This window comes from Episyrphus balteatus, chromosome 1, assembly GCF_945859705.1.
Source record: "Episyrphus balteatus chromosome 1, idEpiBalt1.1, whole genome shotgun sequence".
Taxonomy (NCBI): Eukaryota; Metazoa; Arthropoda; class Insecta; order Diptera; family Syrphidae; genus Episyrphus; species Episyrphus balteatus.
The window spans coordinates 55,641,513-55,664,168 of record NC_079134.1 but is presented as its reverse complement, the minus strand read 5'-3'; the positions used below and the strand labels follow the sequence as shown (position 1 = coordinate 55,664,168).

General features: G+C 30.4%; 1 protein-coding gene across 1 annotated transcript; it reads right to left on the bottom strand.

Annotated features, from left to right (window-relative positions):
- Positions 1-863: 863 nt before the first annotated feature.
- On the bottom strand, positions 864-21,178 carry LOC129916031 (protein grindelwald). Its single transcript, XM_055995796.1, has 3 exons — positions 20,542-21,178; positions 1,206-1,487; positions 864-1,133 (listed from the first exon to the last, which is right to left on the bottom strand). The coding sequence occupies exons 1-3, from the start codon at positions 20,711-20,713 to the stop codon at positions 979-981; spliced, it is 609 nt and encodes a 202-aa protein (XP_055851771.1). The 5' UTR covers positions 20,714-21,178; the 3' UTR covers positions 864-978.
- Positions 21,179-22,656: the final 1,478 nt, after the last annotated feature.

The window sequence follows — 22,656 nt, the reverse complement described above, 5'->3', positions numbered from 1 at the left end:
CAATCCCGGGAACCATTGTACCTTTATAATAACATTCGTTTTCCTTTATCAGAAAGATATATGGACTTAATTCCAATACGTTATAAATATTTAATATCAGATCGTCAATTTTTCCCAGATGTAATAAGACTATGGAACTCCATACCTCTCTCCATGAGAATGATCAACTCCACAATTCAGTTCAAAATTCATATCAGACGTTATTTAGAGACACTTTGATGAAATATTGCATTTTTTTCTTTTTCTTTTAGTATTTTTTAACTATTTTTCTTCTAATATTTGCTTTTTATGAAAATCTATCTAATCTTGTTTAATCAATACTACATGTAAATTTAATTTGCTGCTATCAGTCATGATTTTTGTTTCAGTAACTTAATTAACTCATTAAGCTTTCGTAAACCGAAAAGATATTGTATCTTACTATTACGTAAGCTATTCAAGAGATTAATAAATGAAAATGAAATGAAAGATTTTCTTATAAGAGTTTTTAACTCACTTTTAGTAGGAGTTTTGAGGAATTTTTAGAGCTGAATATGAATGAAAATTTATAATTGTATGGTTAGTTGAGAGAGGGAATGAAAGTTTTGACGGTTTTCAGTTATTTGTCTCGTCTGGTCTTTTTTTTATTCGACGTTTTTTTTTCTTCCGAAACCGAAAAAACCGGTTGACCGAATCAAAAAAACCGAAACCGGTTTAAACCGGCCGGTTTTTCCCATCCCTAACTGATGCAATTGTCGGTATGTTAGATTTTGCCGTGGTGCATGGCGTATGACTGGTGCAATGTCGACAATGTCACCGTATTATATGTTGGTAATAAACATTTTGAACAGTTATACACGCTTCTTTTAATAAAAAAAAACGCCTTAATTACAGAATTTTATTGTATTAAAGATAAGTATATAAATGTAAATATAGGGATATATCACTGTCAATGGACGAATTGTTGCATTTGTAGATTTAAAAATCTCAAAACTAATATTAATTTTGTGGAAAAGGATGTGGTTTATTCGATGAAGGAGTTACTTGAAGCCCCGCATTATCATAAGAATATTCGGTTGTTGTTGTGCTATCTTCTGCAGGGTAACGTGTACTAACTGGAGTTGTAACTGTAAGTACTGTTGACCCTTCCATTCCTGCAAGAAAAAAAATAATTTTATTGTAACCACTAATTTTATGAATTGGGGTGACAGTAATCTAAATTATACCTGTAACACTATAAATTTGGGATGGTGGTCTTTCTGCTTCGTGCATATTCATGACATTGGCTATAGTTCCAGCATTCAATTCCTTTGCATTTTTCTCTTTCATTGATGTCAACTTCTTGAGAAATTTCGATACAATTCGTCTTTTCTTCAGCCATCGTATAATCTTAATTCCATTTGAAATTATCACAATAACCAGAAGGACGATGAGAATAATGAATATCATGTCCTGTTTTTCCATCATTACACGAAATTGTGCATTTAGATTAATATCGTTGCCATAAGCTGCAGATATATAAAAAAATATTAAATAAATAAATATCTACGGAACCAATGAACATATTAGCCCTGTTCCTTTGGGAGGTTGCAAAGTATCTACTACTAGTAGTTTACTAAAGATTTTTAATTAGACGCACTTTCAACGAATCCAATACAAATCGTATCTACTCGGAGTAGATGATAGAACTAGATTAACTAAACTAACTAAAACAACTACTAGTAGTAGACTACCACCTCTTATGGAACAGGGCTAATAATTGTAATAAAATACATTAAATACAAACAGAGAAATATGTATCTGAACGCTATGCCCTCGAAACATTAGGTACATATTATCTATATTTCTGTTATCTACTGTTTACTCCAGTCAAAGCGTCATTTGACCTTGCGATGAGAGGCACTGTCTGTTTTTATTTCATGGATCGATGGGGGTATATTTAAAAGGCTTAAGACTGGGTTCCCTTTTTCAGCAAAGTCAAATCTCATGTAAAAGCATTTGTCTGTATTAGTGAATGTGTTTCGCTCTCTCGCCATCGAATTCTCTGGTTTTTTACTCTCAGGATGTTGGTTATGGTTATGGTTTTCATTCATTGTCTCTTTGTGAGATCGCCATCGCACTCACGCGTGCGGGGTGACATGCAAATGGATGTAGGTATACTACATAGATCTTTATATGGATATGGTGTTTGTGGACGAAAACTGGTTTGAAATTCAATATTTTCATGAAAGATTTCTGGAGTGTATACCTATTTATTTTTGAAATGAAAAAGAAACTTGTTTCCATGTTGCTGTTGTGGATGGCATTTGAGTTTTTTGTGTATCAGAGAAATTTTTTGCATTATAATAATAATTACAGTTGTTCAGCGGAGAAGCAGGTAGAGGATGTGTTATATGGGTGCATTGATATAATATACTTGACAGTATCCTGTGTGTAGTTTGTATAAAAATATGAGTAGATGCGCAGAAGGATTGATTTTCAGGTTCTTGCTCACTTTTGAGTTGTTCTTCGTTGAGAAATTTTTTGTCTCGCACACGCGCGTGCCGGCTGACATGGAAATGTATTTACTTACAATATATAGAATGTTTAGGTTCTTATGTGTATGTTGTTTGAGGATGGACTCGATATCAATCCAATTTACTTTCAACACCTTTTTAATAAAGATTTTTTTAGAGTCACCAATGCGATGAACTCAGTTCGTAACTGAATCAATTTTGTTTTTTATTTACCTATACCAACATTATTATTAAACAAAAATAAGGCAGCATTAATAACTTATAAGTTACTTTTTTTTAAACCTTGAAATTAATTTTTCAATTATGTAATCAAAGTTTAGGAAAGTTTTCAAAAATAATTTTCAAGCTCAACACTTTGAAAAAAAATGATCTATTTTTTCAAACTAATATTTTATTTATAAATTCAGATAGGCATTAGCTACTTTTTTGCTTGTTTCCTCAGTAGGTGTAATTTTAAAAACTTTTTTTTGCTAAGGAAACATACTGAGCATCTTCACCTATTCAAAACTATTTCTATAAATACCATCAAGTGCATTCTAACCACAAATACACTTATATAACCCTTTACCCATTCCCCCGCGAAAATATAACTATTATACCTACAAACCTACAAAAAAAAACCGAATCCGCAACATATAAACAAAGACAATGAAAAACAAAACGACATATTTATATTATATAACCCCGCACGCACGCGCGAGTGTAGTATAATAAACAATACAACCCAGAAATCAACCTAAATATAGAAATCAATCATTGTGCACAAGCACATGTCAAATGTCAATACACATTTTTACACACAAACAAATGCATGAAACATATCTAATCCTTTACCTATATCCCCGCACGAGCGATGTGAATATTACACAATGCAAAGAATTTCGCTGACACCAAAAAAAAAAACCCAAAAGTGTCAACTCGCAACCGCGGGTGCGATATTATAAACACGAAATGAATTGTTAGAAAAAACCCAAGAGTCAACAAGAACAAAACAACCCTTTTTGAAAACAAAAGATAATGATCTTGCAAAAAATATCTACTATCTACCTACTCTCTGCAGCATCTTCATAATTTCATGAATGATTTCTGCCTGCCTGAGTGAGGAAATAGGAAACAAAAAAAAAAAGGATTATGTAAACACAAAAAACAAAAACAAAATATAACGAGAAAATGAGAGCGCAAGAGCAAGTTTTTTTTTTTCAATAAATAGAAAAGAACAGAAAAAAAGAGTTCATCAGCGCCAGCTTATGTGTGGCATTCTTTTGAACTAAATTTGCATGTGTGCGTGATCAATGGAATTTTCAAAGTAAAAAAAGCTAAAATAGACACTTTTTCAACAATTTATATTAAAAATACTGTGAACAAAAGTATATATTTTTTTTTTGAAACTGATTTGAAATATAATGAAAAAATATAATAAAAATAAATTGTGGATGCTTTGACTGCCTTTTCCTCAAAAACAGAATGCAAATATTGGTTTATTAAAATCAAATTTTTAGTGTGTAAATAAAAAAAATATTTTTTTTTGGCAAACGGGTTGCATGAACAACTTTATTAACTTCTCATTAAAAAATACAAAAACATTTTAAAAAATAATCACGCTTTGCCCCACGACTAAAATGCTAAAAAAGTGCATTTTGACACCTTTCCTTCAAATTAACCGTTCAAACTAACTTCAAATTAAATTTTAGAAATTTGATTGCATTCTCCTAATTTCCCTTTATTGTTTTCTTTTTGTTTCATCTAAAAACACTAATAAACGGTAAAGTTATTCTAAGAAGAGTGAGTAAAAAAACATGAAATTACAACAAATTAACGAAGCTTTTTTTCTAATAAAAAAAAAAAAAAAAAAATCTGTTTCGCGTACTGCATGAAAACACATTTGATCATTATAAAACAAAAAAAAAAAAAAAATAAATAAAAAGTTTATAAACAACGGTGCCCCAACCAAAATTCTGATTCAATCTAAATTTGCAGGAAAAAAACCATTTTCGACCCTTATAAAAATCGCACAAGAAATGTTTCTAAAATTTAAATGATGCAAAAATATTCGTACGTTTATTACCTTTTCAAAAAAGTAAGTTTCATAAGATTATCTTATAAACTGCAAAAGTAATACAACAATTAGTCAACCATCTTCCATTAAAATGCTATGGAAACCCCCCCTTAAACCCCATTTCTCACCACCTGATCATTCTTTTTAGCGGAGTTATTCACAAAAATGCATTTTTTGGGATATTTTACTTCTAAGCTAATATCTTTGCTCCAGATTATCGTAGACCAAAAAATAAACATACATTCTCTTCCTTATAATATTTTCTATCGTTGTATGTAATTTCATTGTATTTGAGTGAGTAAATATAAAATGGCAGCCATTTAAAGTCAAATTCTTGTTGTTAAAAAACACATTTTTGTCATTATTTCGAAAAAAAGCTTATATTATGATTGACATTTTTCTAACCTATTTTGTAGCCCTGTTCATGTCCTGCATTTTACAGAAAAAATGAGCTCTTTATCACCAAAGATGGCCGAGCTATTGATAAATGAACGCATGCAAAACCGGTGCGAAAACACCCAAAAATATCGTTTTTTGGGAATAACTCGACTTCAGAATGTCCTACGGCAAAAAATAAAGCAATGAATTGTTCGTTACAACATTTTCTATCAATTTAGTGCACATTCTTTTTGTTGAAACAAATAAAAAATAAGTAATTTTAAGTCAAAGTGGTTTTTTTGTTTAGCAAACTCTTGCCTTATTATTTTGCAAACGGTGCAAGTATTGGCTATTAAAATAAAATATTATTGTAGTCCTTTTAATTATCTACAATTTAAAAAAAAATTAGCTCTCTACGACCCACACGAGCCGAGAAATTAATTTTTTAAAAAAGGTGCAAATGACCAACGAAAAAACATAAGACAAATTCTCTTATAACAAGAAACAATGAAAACAACCCCTCTCACTGAGAACTAGTATTCGAATCATAAACAAGGGAAATTTTTTGAATTTTCGTACGGATTAATGCTTTCGTGCTCCCGTGGGTCGTAGAAAGCTAAATTTTTTTTTTAAATGTAGATAATTTAAAGGACTACAATAATATTTTATTTTCTTAGTCAATATTCGCACCGTTTGCAAAATAATAAGGCAAGAGTTTGCTAAACAAAAAAACGACTTTGACTTAATATTACTTATTTTTTATTTGTTTCAACAAAAAGATTGTGCACTAAATTGATAGAAAATGTTATAACGAACAATTCATTGCTTTATTTTTTGCCGTAGGACATTCTGAAGTCGAGTTATTCCAAAAAAACGATATTTTTGGGTGTTTTCGCACCGGTTTTGCATGCGTTCATTTATCAATAGCTCGGCCATCTTTGGTGATAAAGAGCTCATTTTTTCTGTAAAATGCAGGACATGAACAGGGCTACAAAATAGGTTAGAAAAATGTCAATCATAATATAAGCTTTTTTTCGAAATAATGACAAAAATGTGTTTTTTAACAACAAGAATTTGACTTTAAATGGCCGCCATTTTATATTTACTCACTCAAATACAATGAAATTACATACAACGATAGAAAATATTATAAGGAAGAGAATGTATGTTTATTTTTTGGTCTGCGATAATCTGGAGCAAAGATATTAGCTTAGAAGTAAAATATCCCAAAAAATGCATTTTTGTGAATAACTCCGCTAAAAAGAATGATCAGGTGGTGAGAAATTGGGTTTAAGTCTTTTAAATATACCCCCATCGATCCATGAAATAAAAACAGACAGTGCCTCTCATCGCAAGGTGAGGCCCTTTTTTCCGACGCTTTGACTGGAGTATGTTCTCTCGTCTCTTAAAAATAAAAATAGACTGAACTTCATCAGAAGTGCAAATTTTCTTTTATTTTATTTAGAATGTTTTTTTAAAAAAACTATTTATTTATTTATTTTTAAATGTTAAAATAGTTGTAATTTTATTAAAATAAGTTAGTTAATTCATTGTTTTAAAATTATTGTCATTATACAAATTAACTAATAACACTGGTCGACAAAATTAAATTTTTTTTTTACAGAAACCAAAATATACGTTTCTATAGGTATTTTTTGTGCTGAGTTCGAATCATGTCTCCAATCTACCAATCGCTTTCAAATTTTGACACAACGTTTCATTTACGTTCCTGTAAGTTCGAACCTTGTTTTTAACAAGAAAAAAGTTAATAATAAATTAATTAATAAATTATTATTAACTAATTAATAAATGATTTAATTAATTAATAATTAATTATTTTATTATTATTAATTAAAATTATTAAAAAATTAATAATTTTCTGACTAGTACATTTTTGGTACAACTACCTCACACGGACACGCTTTGCTGTATCTCACCGTGACTCCCCGATTTCGCCTATATAAAAACTTACGGGAGTGTAAATGGGACATGGTAACAAAATTTGAAAGCGATTGATAAAGAACTTTTCGAGATTTGTTATTAAAAGCAAATGGACATGAGATATACCAAACGCGTTGATTTCAACTTGAGATTTCTCGAAGAAAGAAAGAGATATTAAAAAGTTTTAAACGGATTTATAAAGACAAAACTTAGCTAGAAACCGTTACAAATTTAATTTAAACAAATAACCAAACGCTAAGAAATAACCTCGAAAAATGGTAAAAAGCGGCATTTGAAATTTTCTAACGGGAATATCTCAAAAACGTGATGTGATAGAATTTTTCTGACTTCGAATTCGAGCTCAGCACATAAAAAACCTATAGAAAAGTACACCTTAGTTTCTTTAACAAAACCTTGTTGACCAGTGTAATGCAATTTTTGTTTTAATAAAGCTCCCCTGAAGAGGGCAGCACCCCTGCCGAAACGTCGGGAAAGTAAATGTAACTTTATTGTTTCATAGCAATAAATTAATACGACAAAAAAAAAGCTGGCGGAAAATACATTTTCAAACCCAAACTATTACTTCATCAAGTTTATTCGTTAAATACTAACGATATACATAAGTACATTTTCTTAATATTAAAATTACATATATAGGTATTATATTATTACAAAACTAAAAGAAAAACTTTATTTTAGTTATTTTGAATAAAGAATATTTTTTTTAAAGTTAAGTGATTTTATATTTTCAATGCTGGGGCCTATTTCATAAAACTATTAGTGTTGTACTTGTAGACTTGTAGTTACAAGTACAAATAAAGTATGGAGTTGTAGTTTTCTGTCTCATAAAAGTTTTCATTTATTTGTAGTCAGGCGAATTCAAATAATTTTGCTTCTAAAAAACTACAAGTGTAACTAAGGGTAACGAAAATAAACAAATATCCGAATTTTCTCTAGCAGCAGCGACAAACAAAATATTGTGAGGAAAATATGTGAAAAATAATAAACATTTTTGGGTTGCTAGCCAAAAGCTTGAGTTTTTGAATCAGCATCAAGCTTTTATAGGTTTATCTATGTCTATTTTTTGAGAAAATTTAGATACAATGATTTAAAATTGTGTTTAAAAGATGAATTCGTTTTTTTTTTTTGTTTTATTTTAATGTTAAGAAAATTTAGTTCCGAGACCAAATTATTTTTATGAAAATTTGTGGAAGATAAAAATTGCCTTGGAAGATATTAATGGTCTTAGCATTTAGTTAATCATTCGCACCCAAAAAATGTTGTATTTGAATTGTATGTATGAGATGACCAAGTTTTGTAGTCTGTATTCTGTATACAAAGCTCATAAAGGAAATCTAAGTCTATTTTTTTAAGTGATTGAGATACTATAAAAATGCGTGGCACCAAAATAAAAATGAATAACTTATTTGAATTCATATTTCAGGAAGATGAATATGTATATAAACAAGCCACAACTTTTGTCTCTAACCAAAGAACAATGATTTTAGTGGCAACAATATTTTTTTGCACCAGACTAATTAAAAAAAAACTGCATTGTTATTACGATTTAGCAACAAAATAACTTTTCAGATGCCCCCATAAAGGGACAACCAAAAAGTTCACTTTTTTCAACCACTCAACCAAAGCTTTCTGTGGTTTCTTGATTATAGATATTGCTTAATCATTTTAGTGCTATTACGTTATCCATGCAATAAATTCGAGCCTCAAATGACCCAAATATAGACACCATATTTTTCTTTATTAGTCTATCTACTCTTGTAAAAATTCGCTTGTAATTACAAGTCAATCACTAATAAATTTTTAGGAAAATACTTTTATGAAACAGAAACATTCGCCACACTTGTATTATTTGCTTGTAGTTACAAGTCTACGATGCTTGTAGTTATTAGTCTATTCCAATTCTTTATGAAACAGAAATTTGCTGATAATTTACAAGCTACAAGTAAATTCACAAATAATTATTAGTCTTGTAGTTTTATGAAATAGGGCCCTGGGCCCTATTTCATAAAACTATTAGTGTTGTACTTGTAGACTTGTAGTTACAAGCACAAATAAAATATGGAGTTGTAGTTTTCTGTTTCATAAAAAATTTCATTCATTTGTAGTCTGGCGAATTCAAACTATTTTGCTTCTAAAAAACTACAAGTGTAACTAGGGGTAACAAAAATAAACAAATATTCGAACTTTTGTAGCAGCAGCGAGAGACGAAATATTATGAGGAATATTTGTGAAATATAATAAACATTATTGGCTTTATAAGCTTAAAGCTTGATTTTTAAAGATTGGTTTTTAGTAGATTATGGTCTTGACATTTAGTTTAAATATTAGGCTATAGAAAAGTCTATGTTTCTTGAGAAAAAAGCTACAAACAAATGAAATCGAGCTTTAAAGATGAATCAGTGTTGTTGTGTTCGATTTTTGAATGGCAAAATGTTGTGAAATTCCTTTGAACTAAAACATTGATGCACTAAATATTACTTGGCAAAACAAATCATCTTTTGCAACTTTCGTAATAAAAGCTTAAACTCATAAATGAAGTAAATATTTATCTCTAAGTAAATTAATCTTTAAGGATAAATAACCAAATTTAATATTCATTACTTTTCCGCGTTATGGGGTGGAAATGCCTCGGGAACTTTTTGCACTTTTTGTTTAAAAAATTCTTTACCATCTAAAAAAATATTTTAGTGGTCTTAGCGTTATATTAAGCATCAAAAGTTCCTAGATAGTCTTCAAACCCATGCGCTCCAAATCTAATGCAGTAGGTAACGAAAAATTTAAACTAATGAAACTATCGAATTGTGTGTATGAATGTTGAAATCCCTACAGCAAGAGCATATGAAAATTCAATGCTATAACAATGCAATTTTTTTTAAGTACCATACAAATGCCCGGCACCAATACAAATCCTTCTTACTATATCAAAAAGTTAAATTCAAGTCTTTTCCTTTATATCCTTAAACCGCATTTACTTACAATCAAAAGCTTCTTTTTTGAGTGCATATTGCAGGAAGATGAATGCATAATGATTTAAAAGGCAAGACTTTTTGTAACTAGGAATGGAAGATTGATTTTAGTGCGAACTAATTTTTGATATCATAAAAATTTAAAAGACTGCATTGTTATTGCACTTTAACTACTAAACGACGTCCATTAACGCTCCTTAAAAATTGTTGTAAATTCTTGATTACAATGATTGATAATTTTAGATCCATTTAAGTGATACAACGTTATCCATGAATTACATTTAAAACCCAAAGCAACCAAAATTAGCCATCATATTTTGTTTTTATTAGTCTTTCTACACTTGTAAAAAAATCGCTTGTAGCTACAAGTCTATCACTAATAAAAATTTTACAAATACTTTTATGAAACAGAAATATTCGCCGCACTTGTAAATTTCACTTGTAGCTACAAGAAGTCTACTTACTTGTAATTATGAGTCTATTGAAATTCTTTATGGAACAGAAATTTGCTGATAATTTACAAGCTACAAGTAAATTCACAAATAATTATTAGTCTTGTAGTTTTATGAAATAGGGCCCTGGAGTTATTTATATTTGAATTTTTATTGTAAATATTGATTAAAAGATTTAAAGGGCTATTAGCACCGTAGTTTGATCTACTGAAAATGTTAGAAATTGGCAACTGCCTTCTCAAGCTATACTGACTAGCAATGAAATTTAATCGACAGAGGATCGATGGAGCTGAAATCGATCCATTTATTATCCCGACAATAAAACAAAATTGTAGATACGCTCTGTGACTGGTAAGAAATGGAAGATTTATTAGATTAATATGTTGAGCGTAAGGTGGCAAGTTAATTCGATTTGACCATGGTAGAAATCTTAAGCAAAATCTCATAAATCTTCTTTGGACGGACTCCAATCTATTTATATGAACCGCATAATATGGCGCCCATATAACGCAATACGCAACCATATTCTAAAATGGATCTTACGAATGAGACATAAAGAGTTTTTAAAACGTAAGGGTCACGAAATTCCCGAGCAAATCTTTTGATAAAACCAAGAGTCATGTTAGCTTTTTTAATAATGTAGTCAAAATGGTCAGTAAAAGTTAATTTTGAGTCCAATACTATCCCAAGGTCAGTGAAACTAGACAAATTAGTTAGTGGTGATAGATTAATCGCATAATTATAGACAATCACATTTTTTTTGCGTGTAAAACACATTGTTTTACACTTGTCAATATTTAAAACTAAACCATTAATATTGCAATATTCCCAAAAACGTTGAAGGTCTCTTTGTAAAAGATCACAGTCATTTGCAGAGTTGACTGTACGAAAAATTTTTACATCATCAGCATATATAAGAGACAAAGAATTTACTAGGACAGACGGAAGATCATTAATAAATAGTACAAATAATAACGGGCCAAGATGGCTACCCTGAGGTACACCAGAGTTAACAGTAAAACATTTAGAACGTTCACTCTTAAAAACAACACTATATAACCTATCTTTTAGATATGAAGATACCCATAAAACAAATCTGTCGTTAAGACCCATATTTTGGAGTTTTTTTAAAAGTATATTGTGGCTTAGTTTGGCAAATGCTTTGCTGAAGTCAGTGAAAATACAGTCAACTTGTTGTTTTTTTTTCAAACGCGTCAATACAGTATGTAGTAAACTGTAACAAATTTGTAATAGTGGTTCTCTTTTTAACAAAGCCATGTTGGTTGTCACATAAAACGGAGGAACAGTGAAAAGACAAAACATCACAAATAACACGGTGTTACAAAAATGAGGTTTTAAAATATACGCGGGCGGAGACCTATCAGGTTTTGTAGAGCTAGTCGCGCTGAATACGAAACGGTATTTGAAAATCCCCTAACACCCCCAAAATCTGGAGTTACGGGCAAAAAACGGTTTTTTGGACCTTCACCCATTGAAAAAATTCTAGCTTTGACAATTTTTTACCCATTTTTGATTTTTTACAGTTTCTGATAGAAGATAATTATACCTTTTTAACAATGTTTAAAACATGTAACTCGGTTAAACCACTTAGAATTTATAAGATGTCAAAGTTCAAAAATTCAATTTTTTTTGTCATTTTCCCAACTTCGTCATAAATTTAAAGTATATGTTTTCAAAACAACATGCTATTTAAAAAATACATTCTAAAACTATATCTATTTCCCAACTAATCGAGGTATTTTTTATGAAAATCACTTCAAAATTGGCTTAGAAAAAAAAATTTTTCGATTTCAACCCAGATACAGAAATTCGAACTTTTAGGTATAGAACAAAAATGTTGTTTCGGCACGTAGTAGGATAACTTGGGCGCCAGGATTTGATAACGGGTTTTTGCAGAGGAGCTCAATAAAAACATTTTTTTCTTTAGGAGGGGGCTCTATCTCTCCCCGTTTAGGTGGGAGGGGCATTTTTCTAAAAAAAAATTATCAAAATAAAAAAAAATTTATTAAAAAACAACGGCAACACTTACAGTAATAAATTATACAATTTCCAAAAGGCAAAATTGTACATTTGATTCTTATTTTTAAATCAATATAATATAACCAATAGTTTTTGAAATAATCGATTTCAAAGTTAAAAATAGGCAAAAAAAAATTTTTAAAACTCATTTTATAATTTTTTTTGTCCAGACTGTGAATTTTAGTAAAAAAAATTACTCACACATAAAACTGCCTCAATTGATTCCTTATCAAACCGTGAAAACTATATGTTTCTATGTCTTCTAGTTTTTGAGAAAATTGAAAAATTATTTTATCAGATTTTTCTTTTTTCAAAATATTTTTTGTTTTTATTTTTCAATTCAACAATTTTACCTTTTGGAAATGGTATAATTTATTACTGTAAGTGTTGCCGTTGTTTTTTAATAATTTTTTTTATTTTGATAATTTTTTTTTTAGAAAAATGCCGAATCGAAAATGGGTAAAAAATTGTCGAAGCTAAAATTTTTTCAATGGGTCAAGGTCCAAAAAACCGTTTTTTGCCCGTAACTCCAGATTTTGGGGGTGTTAGGGGATTTTTAAATACCGTTTCGTATTCAGTGCGACTAGCTCTACAAAACCTGATAGGTCTCCGCCCGCGTATATTTTGAGTGTTACACCGTGTAATAGATTCAAACATTTTGGGTATAGCAGATAGTTTAGCTATTGGCCTATAATTTAGAACTAAATTTTTTTTACCTTTCTTATGAGTTGGAATAAGGAATGCATTTTTCCAAAGTGTCGGGAATTTACAGGTAATTATAGATGTTCCAATTAATATCATCCAATAAGCGGAAGAGTTCAGAAAAATTACATTTTTTAAAGTTGAATTCATGCATATTCTTACAATGATAACTTACATTATTAATATTTAAGTTTAACGAAATAGATAATGCAGGATGATGTCGATCTTCATCAATGAGCTTCGTATCGGCGAGTAATGTAGTTCCATCAGAATTATTAAGGTCAGAAAAGTATACCAGGTCTAAAATTTTACCAAATCGGTTTTTGACATTGTTTAATTGATTTAGTCCGAATGAAGTCATTCCATCGATTAAAAGAACTTCGTTGTTGCTCGATGCATTGATGGCATGATAAGATTCATGTTCCGATGATATAGCCCATTCAAGATTTGGCAAATTAAAGTCGCCAACAGCGTTGTGCAAATGTGCCCAATTGGGCCATTTGGCCCAAGAATTTATATTTTGGCCCCGTGCCCAGGGCCAACAGCAAATGGCCCCATTTAATGAAATTCTTTAATTAATACATGCATTTTTACAAAATAAATTAGTTGAATTAACAACTTGATGATTTTTTAAGTAGTTATCGACTAAAGATCGATTGTCAAAATATTTTGCGAATGCATTCACTGAAGAGAAAGGACGACAAATGATATTTGTTTTCCTTTATCTTTATATCTAGTTTAAACCTGATTGATAAAGGCTTCTGAAGTATTCAGTATTTTTATTTCATTGGGAAAAAGACTAAAATGATTTATAAAAGTTTATGGCCAAAAAAAAAACATACACATTTAATAAAATCCAAAATAAATTAGATATATTAGATTTTTAAGAACCAATTTTTCTGGCCTTCGGAAGCCCCGGTTGTTCGATCTTCATAAAAAAAATTTGGGGACTTTATTTATAAAGTTATATCTAACATAGAAGAAACAGTTTGGATCTGGATCAAATAACTTATTCGGTCAAACCAATAGGCTGCGAGGTATAGATCAATTACAGTTTTCCAACATTGCGGAATTCGCCATTTGGTGATGAAATGATCCAAAGACCAGGGCTTAAGTTTTTCTATTACCTTCTTTTTATTAGACTATTATTATTTAGTGACCCTTTTTTGCGACCGTTTTGAGTTTCCCAACGGCAACACTGCTTACTTGTATCTATAGACTATAGTACCTACTTATGTATATCTTTAGTTTGTGTTTAACTTATCAGAAAAAATAATTAAATAAACTAGTTTATGTGTTTTGGTATGTGTTTTAAAAAAAAATGTTTACATGAAAAATAAAATGGCCCCTAAATTGTTGAAATGGCCCCGAAAGTGGCCCCTTATATTTATTTTCCAGGAACAACGCTGGTCGCCAATTACAAAAAGTTCATCTGCAGGTTCAATTTTTTCATTTATAGATTCTAAGCAATCAAAAAGTTTGTTGTAGACATCACTGGTAGAAAAAGGCGGTATATAGCAAGCAACCACATATAAATGACCAGACGAAGTTGATATTTTTACACAAATTATTTCGAGGTTGGTGTCCAAAAAATCATCGACGAGATAACAAAACAAATTATTACGTACGGCTATTAACAAACCTCCTCCAACAGTAACTATATTGGGGTCATTATGACGATCACGACGAAAAATTTGAAAATTGGAATCAAATAATTCAGTGTCAGCAAAAGATGAATTCAGCCATGTTTCTGTTAGTATTAGAACATCATGGGGAATATTATTTACATTATTATAGACCTTGTTGGTCTTTGTCCGGAGGCCGTTTAATTGTAATTTCAGTATCCCAAAGCGGTTGCACTTCGTTGCATTGTATCAAAAATTTCGAATTGCAAATGCAGAGCAGCTATCAAAATCTTCAACATAAATCGGTAAGATCAAACGCAATTTTACCAGAAAACATTCCTTCTCTTTCTTACTAGCACTACACATGTACTTATAGGGTGGAGTGAAAAAAAAGTTATCTTAATTTTTTGTTCTACATAGCCAGGATGGGTGCCATTTGGAACTTAAATAATGACAAAAAAAGTTTCAGATCGATCAAAGAAGTTTTAGAGGGTTCACAAGTCACTTGAAAAAAATTAAAACACCATAGAGGTTAATTTATGGAGTTTTTTTAGATTTTATTGTTTTACTCAGTTTTTTTTATTCGAAAAACATGTACATTAGCTGCGTTCCTTTGGAAATATTTATCTACATTTTAGTACTTAAAACTACTTTGAACTACTTTTGCTATATTGAAAAAGTAGTTCAAAGCAGCTTTAAGTACTAAAAAGTAGATAAATATTTCCAAAGGAAAAATTATTGTTCAATTTTCATTAAAAAACTGCGATTTTATTGACTCAAGGCCCTTACTGCAAGAATCCATGGGCGGCGAGCACCCCCAACCCCCATGATCCAGCCACGTAAAACCAAAAAATAAAGGAATTTCTTAGACAAAAATAGTTTTGGTTTTTTGTTAATTTCTTGCAGATGACAAGATGTTTTTGGATGCGGTTTTCTGTTTTTCTTTAAAAACAAATAAGAGCATCGCATTTTAAAAACTTAAGTAGTGCCTACTTTTTTGAAATCTTCAAAGTAGTACCTACTTAATTACATAAAATTTTGAAAAAAATTATTTTGAAATTATTTTTTCAAAATTTTGATTTCGAAAATTAATTTCTCAAAAACTGTACCAGAAAATGGACATATTAAAAATTTTTTGTAAAAGACGAGGTTTTTGGCTTTACAAAAAGGTATAGCACGTTATTGTAAGTGTAACCGTTGATTTTTAATATTTTTTTGTTTCAAATTAAATAATTTTTTTTGAAATTGCCCCTCCCCGCTAAACGAAGGGGAATAGACCCTCCTTCCATACGATTTTTTTCTTGTCTCGACCGAACCTACACGCTCTAACTTTTTGGCACATTGCTCCCTCTCTTTTGGAAATTGCTCCCAATACTTTACTTCCAACAAGCATATAAATTTTCAAGGTATTTTTTGATCGGGCTGAGATTTGGTATGCTCTTTTTTGATGACTAATGGCACCCGTCTCTGGTATGTAGAAGAAGAAAAAACGTTTACCAGTTGGAAAGGTCATTGCAAGTGGGCTTGAGTGGTTAAAAATTTCTATTCTAAAATCATTTTACATATTCCAAAAGACAACAATACGAGGCAGGATATTTCATGAAATTTCATCAAGTGAAATCCGTTAAATAATAATAATTCTTCGAGCTTCCAGCTGCAGCCAATCCTCAAGCATTGTTTTAGCCTTCATTCCGGTGAACCGACTTTATTGCTTACTTTTCAAAATTGTTTTACAAAATTTAGAAAAGAATATGAATATAAACCATAATAAATAAGTTTTTTTATAAAGGAGATTACCCAAAAAACCAGGCGATTAAAATGATACCTACAGTGCTGCTAAAAACATTCCGGATTTTTTTGTCATTCTCATCAAATAAAATTTTATAACACAAAACTGAAACAAAATATTGTTTTATTATTTTTTCTAGGTCGTTCATATATCAGTTAAGCAATTTCAACAGAAAATAATGATCTTCAACACATGCAAAATAATTAAAAATTGAAAAATGAAGTAAAAACAGAATTTCGGCTGTGACAAACTAACCAGATTTTTTAATGTTTATGTTCAGAGTTAATATTTTGTTCAGAAACCTTTGTTTTAGAAAACTGCTCGGCACCAACGAGGCTTGGACTCGGCCAAATTAAATAAAAAAGAACTAGGAATATGCTCCTAGTCATTTTTCAAAGCTCCAAGTACGTTAATTACTGAGGTGCGCTTTTTCTTCTCTATCTGTCACTTAAAGATGGCCCACAAATTTTCGATCGGGTTTAAGTCGGATAATTGTTACGGCTATTCCAAGCCAGGAGTGTTGTCTTCCCGGAACTACTGTTTTACGATCTTTTACGAATTTTTGGATTCATAACTTGAAGGAAGAGCCAATGTAATGACATTTCTTTCTCCTTTTATGGAGCCATTATCAACTCCAAACTCCAACATCTCTCAATTCTGGAAATGATCCAGAATTCCGTTGATTTGGTGTAACGGGGTAGAGTCTGCAGCTAGAAAAACCCCAAACTACCAATGATCCTCTGTTGTGCTTTATGGTAGGGAGCATATTGTTTTGGTTTCAAACATGTCCATGTTTGAGCGCCTGGCTGCCATTTTGCAATCGGAATAGAACAAGTTAAAATTGTTTTTATCATTGAAAAACATATTTTTCCGTTTTGTTATCGAGCAATTCAGATGATTTTTTGTAAATACAACCATGATGAAGTATTTTTATTTAAAATTTAAAGTGTTTCTTAAGATCCTTTCATTGCCTACCTTTTAGACAATGCTTAATATTAAAGAATGACATTTTTCCGAATGGAAAGAGATTCTCTCAAAGCCTTCCTTACTGTACTTTATGTTGAAGGCAGATTAAGCTCCTCACAAATCGTTTAAGAAGTTGCAAACGGATCTTTTATCAAAGAACTCTTTTTTCGCCTATCAGTTTTTAGGGATATTTTGTTTTGGCATCCACGCAAGTGAACTACTTCAACTGATTTTTCTCTTTTCTACTTTTTGACGATATCATACTCACTTGACGGTGCAGTTAACAACATCCCAAAAGGATAACATTTTGTTTTATTTCGGTTTGAATGTGTTCTTCGACTTTGTAACGAATTTAATGACTATAATGAGTTTTTTCCGTTACTCCATTAAATAATTTATACAATTCACAAAGCTAACAACTTTTTTTGTCACCACAAACAAAAAATTTAACAGAAATGACGCTTAAAACCGTTAACTCAACACCGAGAATCGAAATTCTTTAAAAATCCGGTTAGTTTTGCACCGACGAAATTCTGACTTTCCTTCATTTTTCAATTTTTAAAATTCCTTAACTGATATATTAACGATCTAGAAAAAATATAAAAACAATATTTTGTTCCAGTTTTGTGTTATAAAATTTCATTTGATGAAAATGACAAAAAAATCCGGAATGTTTTTCACAGCACTGTGTATATGGTTTGAAAAGGCCATCAATTGTAATTAACAAATGAAGAATTGAGAATGAGAAGGGATTAAAAGTGAAAATGACAACTTAAATTTTGGTGTTATTGGCTTTCATCTAGTGTCAATATCATTAGTTTAGAAGTTGGCTAAATCTCTCTCATATTTCATATAAAACAATTACACGGTTAAACATTAAAAATATACGTGGGCGGAGACCTATCACGTTTTGTAGAGCTAGTGGCACTGATTACGAAACGGTATTTAAAAAGTCCCTAACACCCCCAAAATCTGGACTTAGGGGCAAAAAACGGGTTTTTTGACCTTCACTTATTTAAAAAAATCAAATTTTTACCTATTTTCAATTTTTTTACAGTTTCTAATAGGAGATAAATATACCTTTTCAACAATGTATAAAACATGTAACTCGGTTAAACCACCTAGAATTTATAAGCTGTCAAAGTAAATATTTTCACAACAGCATGCTGTTTTAAAAATATATTCTTACAATATTTATTTCCAAATCAAACGAGGTATTTTTTATGAAAATCTGTTTAAAATTGGCTTAGAAAAAAAAATTTTTCGATTTCAACCCAGATACAGAAATTCGAACTTTTAGGTATAGAACAAAAATGTTGTTTCGACACGTAGTAGGATAACTTGGGCGCCAGTAATAAATGATACCACTCGAAAGGCAAAATTGTACATTTGATTCTAATTTTTAAATCAATATAAAATAACCAATAGTTTTTGAAATAATCGATTTCAACGTAAAAATAGGCGACAAAAATTTTCTTACAACTCATTTTATACTATTTTTGTCCAGACTGTGAATTTTAGTAAATAAATTACACTGAAAACTGCCTCAATTGATTCCTTATCGAACAGTGAAAACTATATGTTTCTATGTCTTCTAGTTTTTGAGAAAATTGAAAAATTATTTTATCAGATTTTTCTTTTTTCAAAATATTTTTTGTTTTTATTTTCAATAAAATGGTATCTACTCGAGAAGAAGAGCATGAGTAGATGATAGTACTAGATTAATCAAAACATCTACTAGTAGTAAACTACCACCTTCAATGGAACAGGGCTGTTGAATCTCATGGTAATAAAACAAAGACAATCGGACTTTCCTGAAAATAGTTTTGCATGAAAAAACACTAAACATAATTTGAAAATAAGAATATTCTTAGTTTTAAATGAGAAAAAAATTCATGCTGGTTATCAACTGTACATTACATTAAGTATGCATGTAGTATGCATGCAGTCTTTAACTTATAACAAAATTGTTCACAAGATTTTGAACCAAGCCCCCTCCGAAACCAAATACTGGCTACGGGCCTGCCGTAAGGCCTGTACTGCCAATTTTTATCGCACAGAGTATAGTAAGGAATTGTCTAATGTGATTCATTCATTTTCATATAGCAGTCACTTTTATTTTCTGCCCTAAAGTTTTCGAACGAAAACGGATTAGGAAACGGAATATCTGGAAAAAATCGGGACATTTTCTAAATCGGGATAGATATCGGGACAGGGAAATTCATAAAACAAATCAGAAATTGCAAATTGGAAAAATAATTTTGGTTAGTTCTTGTCCACATGGATTCTTAATTTTCACGTCAACTGCTATAGAAGTTGTGATGTAAATCAACTAAAATCTGGAGGAACAAGCAGTAGATTCATTTAACTTTGTAAGTAAAAAGATATCTTATTTCTTTAAGTATATATCCCTTGTCCTAGAAAAATGGTTTATACCTTTTTGAAAACGGTGTTTAATGTAGGCATGAAGCTCTTTATATCTATATAAAAGAATGGCCTCATAAGTCAACATATGCCTATTTGAAATGACAAAAAAACCTTCTTGGGGCGCAATCTAGCTTCAAAATAAAAATATGAAAAAATTAGGGGATTGGAAACAATGTTTCCTCTTAGGAACTTGTACTTGTTTCAAAAATAACGAACTCCCTAATATGCACTTATTATGAGCCTCTGATTTTAGATAAGATGACAGCTTGTACTTAGCTTACAACATCAAATAATCTGAAGTGAAAAAAAAAACATGAGAACCCAATGAATTGATCATTTGGAGAGTTTGGACATAAAAACAATTGTTTTCATTCTAGATGATTAATAAACTAATTCCATTCATATATTCTAGTAATAAAATAATCATAATTGTTTCCATTTAATTATTATTTTCCCGTTAAAAAAATATGAATCAATTTTATTTTTATCATGATAGTGTTTACTTATGTGTTATTATCATATCAACTTATTAGCTGAAAGATCTTCATTATTTATGAATCATTATATTGATAGGACTTATTTTTTGGAAGAGAATTAGATATGTCTCTTAAGAATATTTTTTGATTGACTTGATTGTTATTGATTCTTATTATATAGCTTAACATAAAACATATTGACCTCACCTGGACAGTATTTATTGCAATCACTCTCATGAAAGTTATGAGAAATTGTATCGCAAATTTCCTCACATTTTTCACATCGTTCACTGAACGTAGAGCAATATTCTTCTAAAGAACACACTTTTGCATTATTACACATCTGCCCCAATGCTAAGGACTGTTGTATGGCTGGCATTATAGTTATTGCAACTGTTAAGGCAGCTTTCAAAGCTTAGCAAAATTCTTGTTCTTCACTTAAATTCTTTCTATTTTGTTGTTTGTTTTTTTTTTTTTTCATTTGCCACAAAATATAAACTCTTTCAATGATGCCAACGATGACTCACTCTTAAAGGCCCAGTCTTACATGCAGGTACATTTTATGAGAATTTAAATTCTATACGCAACAAACTTTAAAAACAAATTTTAGAAATCAAATAAATAAAACTTGCAGTTTATTATTTATTGTTTTCATATATAAAAAAAAAAAAACAAAAAAAATATATTTTGTTAAATTATATTTTCACAATGTTTATGCGATCAAAAATGAACGTTTTCTCTCGAGACACGCATCGTTGACTGGTATTGGGTTACAGGCAGGTATAGTCAACTTGTATCTTCGAAATACGTTTCTAATACTACTTTGACTCAGGTGAGAGTTGATGCGAACACTAAACACGTAACTATAATAAAACTCGTTTTACTGAAGTGGTTGTTTGGAGAAGCAGCGATATACATATGTGTACCTATATCTTTCTGGATACCTACCTCTCTACCTGTTTTATTCGTTACGCTTGAAGAGCTAAATACTCCAGTCAAAGCGTCATTTGACCTTGCGCTGAGAGGCACTGTCTGTTTTTATTTCATGGATCGATGGAGGTATATTTAAAAGGCTTAAACCCAATTTCTCACCACCTGATCATTCTTTTTAGCGGAGTTATTCACAAAAATGCATTTTTTGGGATATTTTACTTCTAAGCTAATATCTTTGCTCCAGATTGTCGTAGACCAAAAACTGAACATACATTCTTTTCATTATAATATTTTCTATCGTTGTATGTAATTTCATTGTATTTGAGTGGGTAAATATAAAATGGCAGCCATTTAAATTCAAATTCTTGTTGTTAAAAAACACATTTTTGTCATTATTTCGAAAAAAGCTTATATTATGATTGACATTTTTCTTACCTATTTTGTAGCCCTATTCATGTCCTGCATTTTAAAGAAAAAATGAGCTCTTTATCACCAAAGATGGCCGAGCTATTGATAAATGAACGCATGCAAAACCGGTGCGAAAACACCCAAAAATATCGTTTTTTGGGAATAACTCGACTTCAGAATGTCCTACGGCAAAAAATAAAGCAATGAATTGTTCGTTACAACATTTTCTATCAATTTAGTGCACATTCTTTTTGTTGAAACAAATAAAAAATAAGTAATTTTAAGTCAAAGTGGTTTTTTTGTTTAGCAAACTCTTGCCTTATTATTTTGCAAACGGTGCAAGTATTGGCTATTAAAATAATAATATTATTGTAGTCCTTTTAATTATCTACAATTTAAAAAAAAATTAGCTCTCTACGACCCACACGAGCCGAGAAATTAATTTTTTAAAAAAGGTGCAAATGACCAACGAAAAAACATAAGACAAATTCTCTTATAACAAGAAACAATGAAAACAACCCCTCTCACTGAGAACTAGTATTCGAATCATAAACAAGGGAAATTTTTTGAATTTTCGTACGGATTAATGCTTTCTTAAAATTATAATAACTCGGCTCCGGTGGGTCGTAGAGAGCTAATTTTTTTTTAAATTGTAGATAATTAAAAGGACTACAATAATATTATTATTTTAATAGCCAATACTTGCACCGTTTGCAAAATAATAAGGCAAGAGTTTGCTAAACAAAAAAACCACTTTGACTTAAAATTACTTATTTTTTATTTGTTTCAACAAAAAGAATGTGCACTAAATTGATAGAAAATGTTGTAACGAACAATTCATTGCTTTATTTTTTGCCGTAGGACATTCTGAAGTCGAGTTATTCCCAAAAAAACGATATTTTTGGGTGTTTTCGCACCGGTTTTGCATGCGTTCATTTATCAATAGCTCGGCCATCTTTGGTGATAAAGAGCTCATTTTTT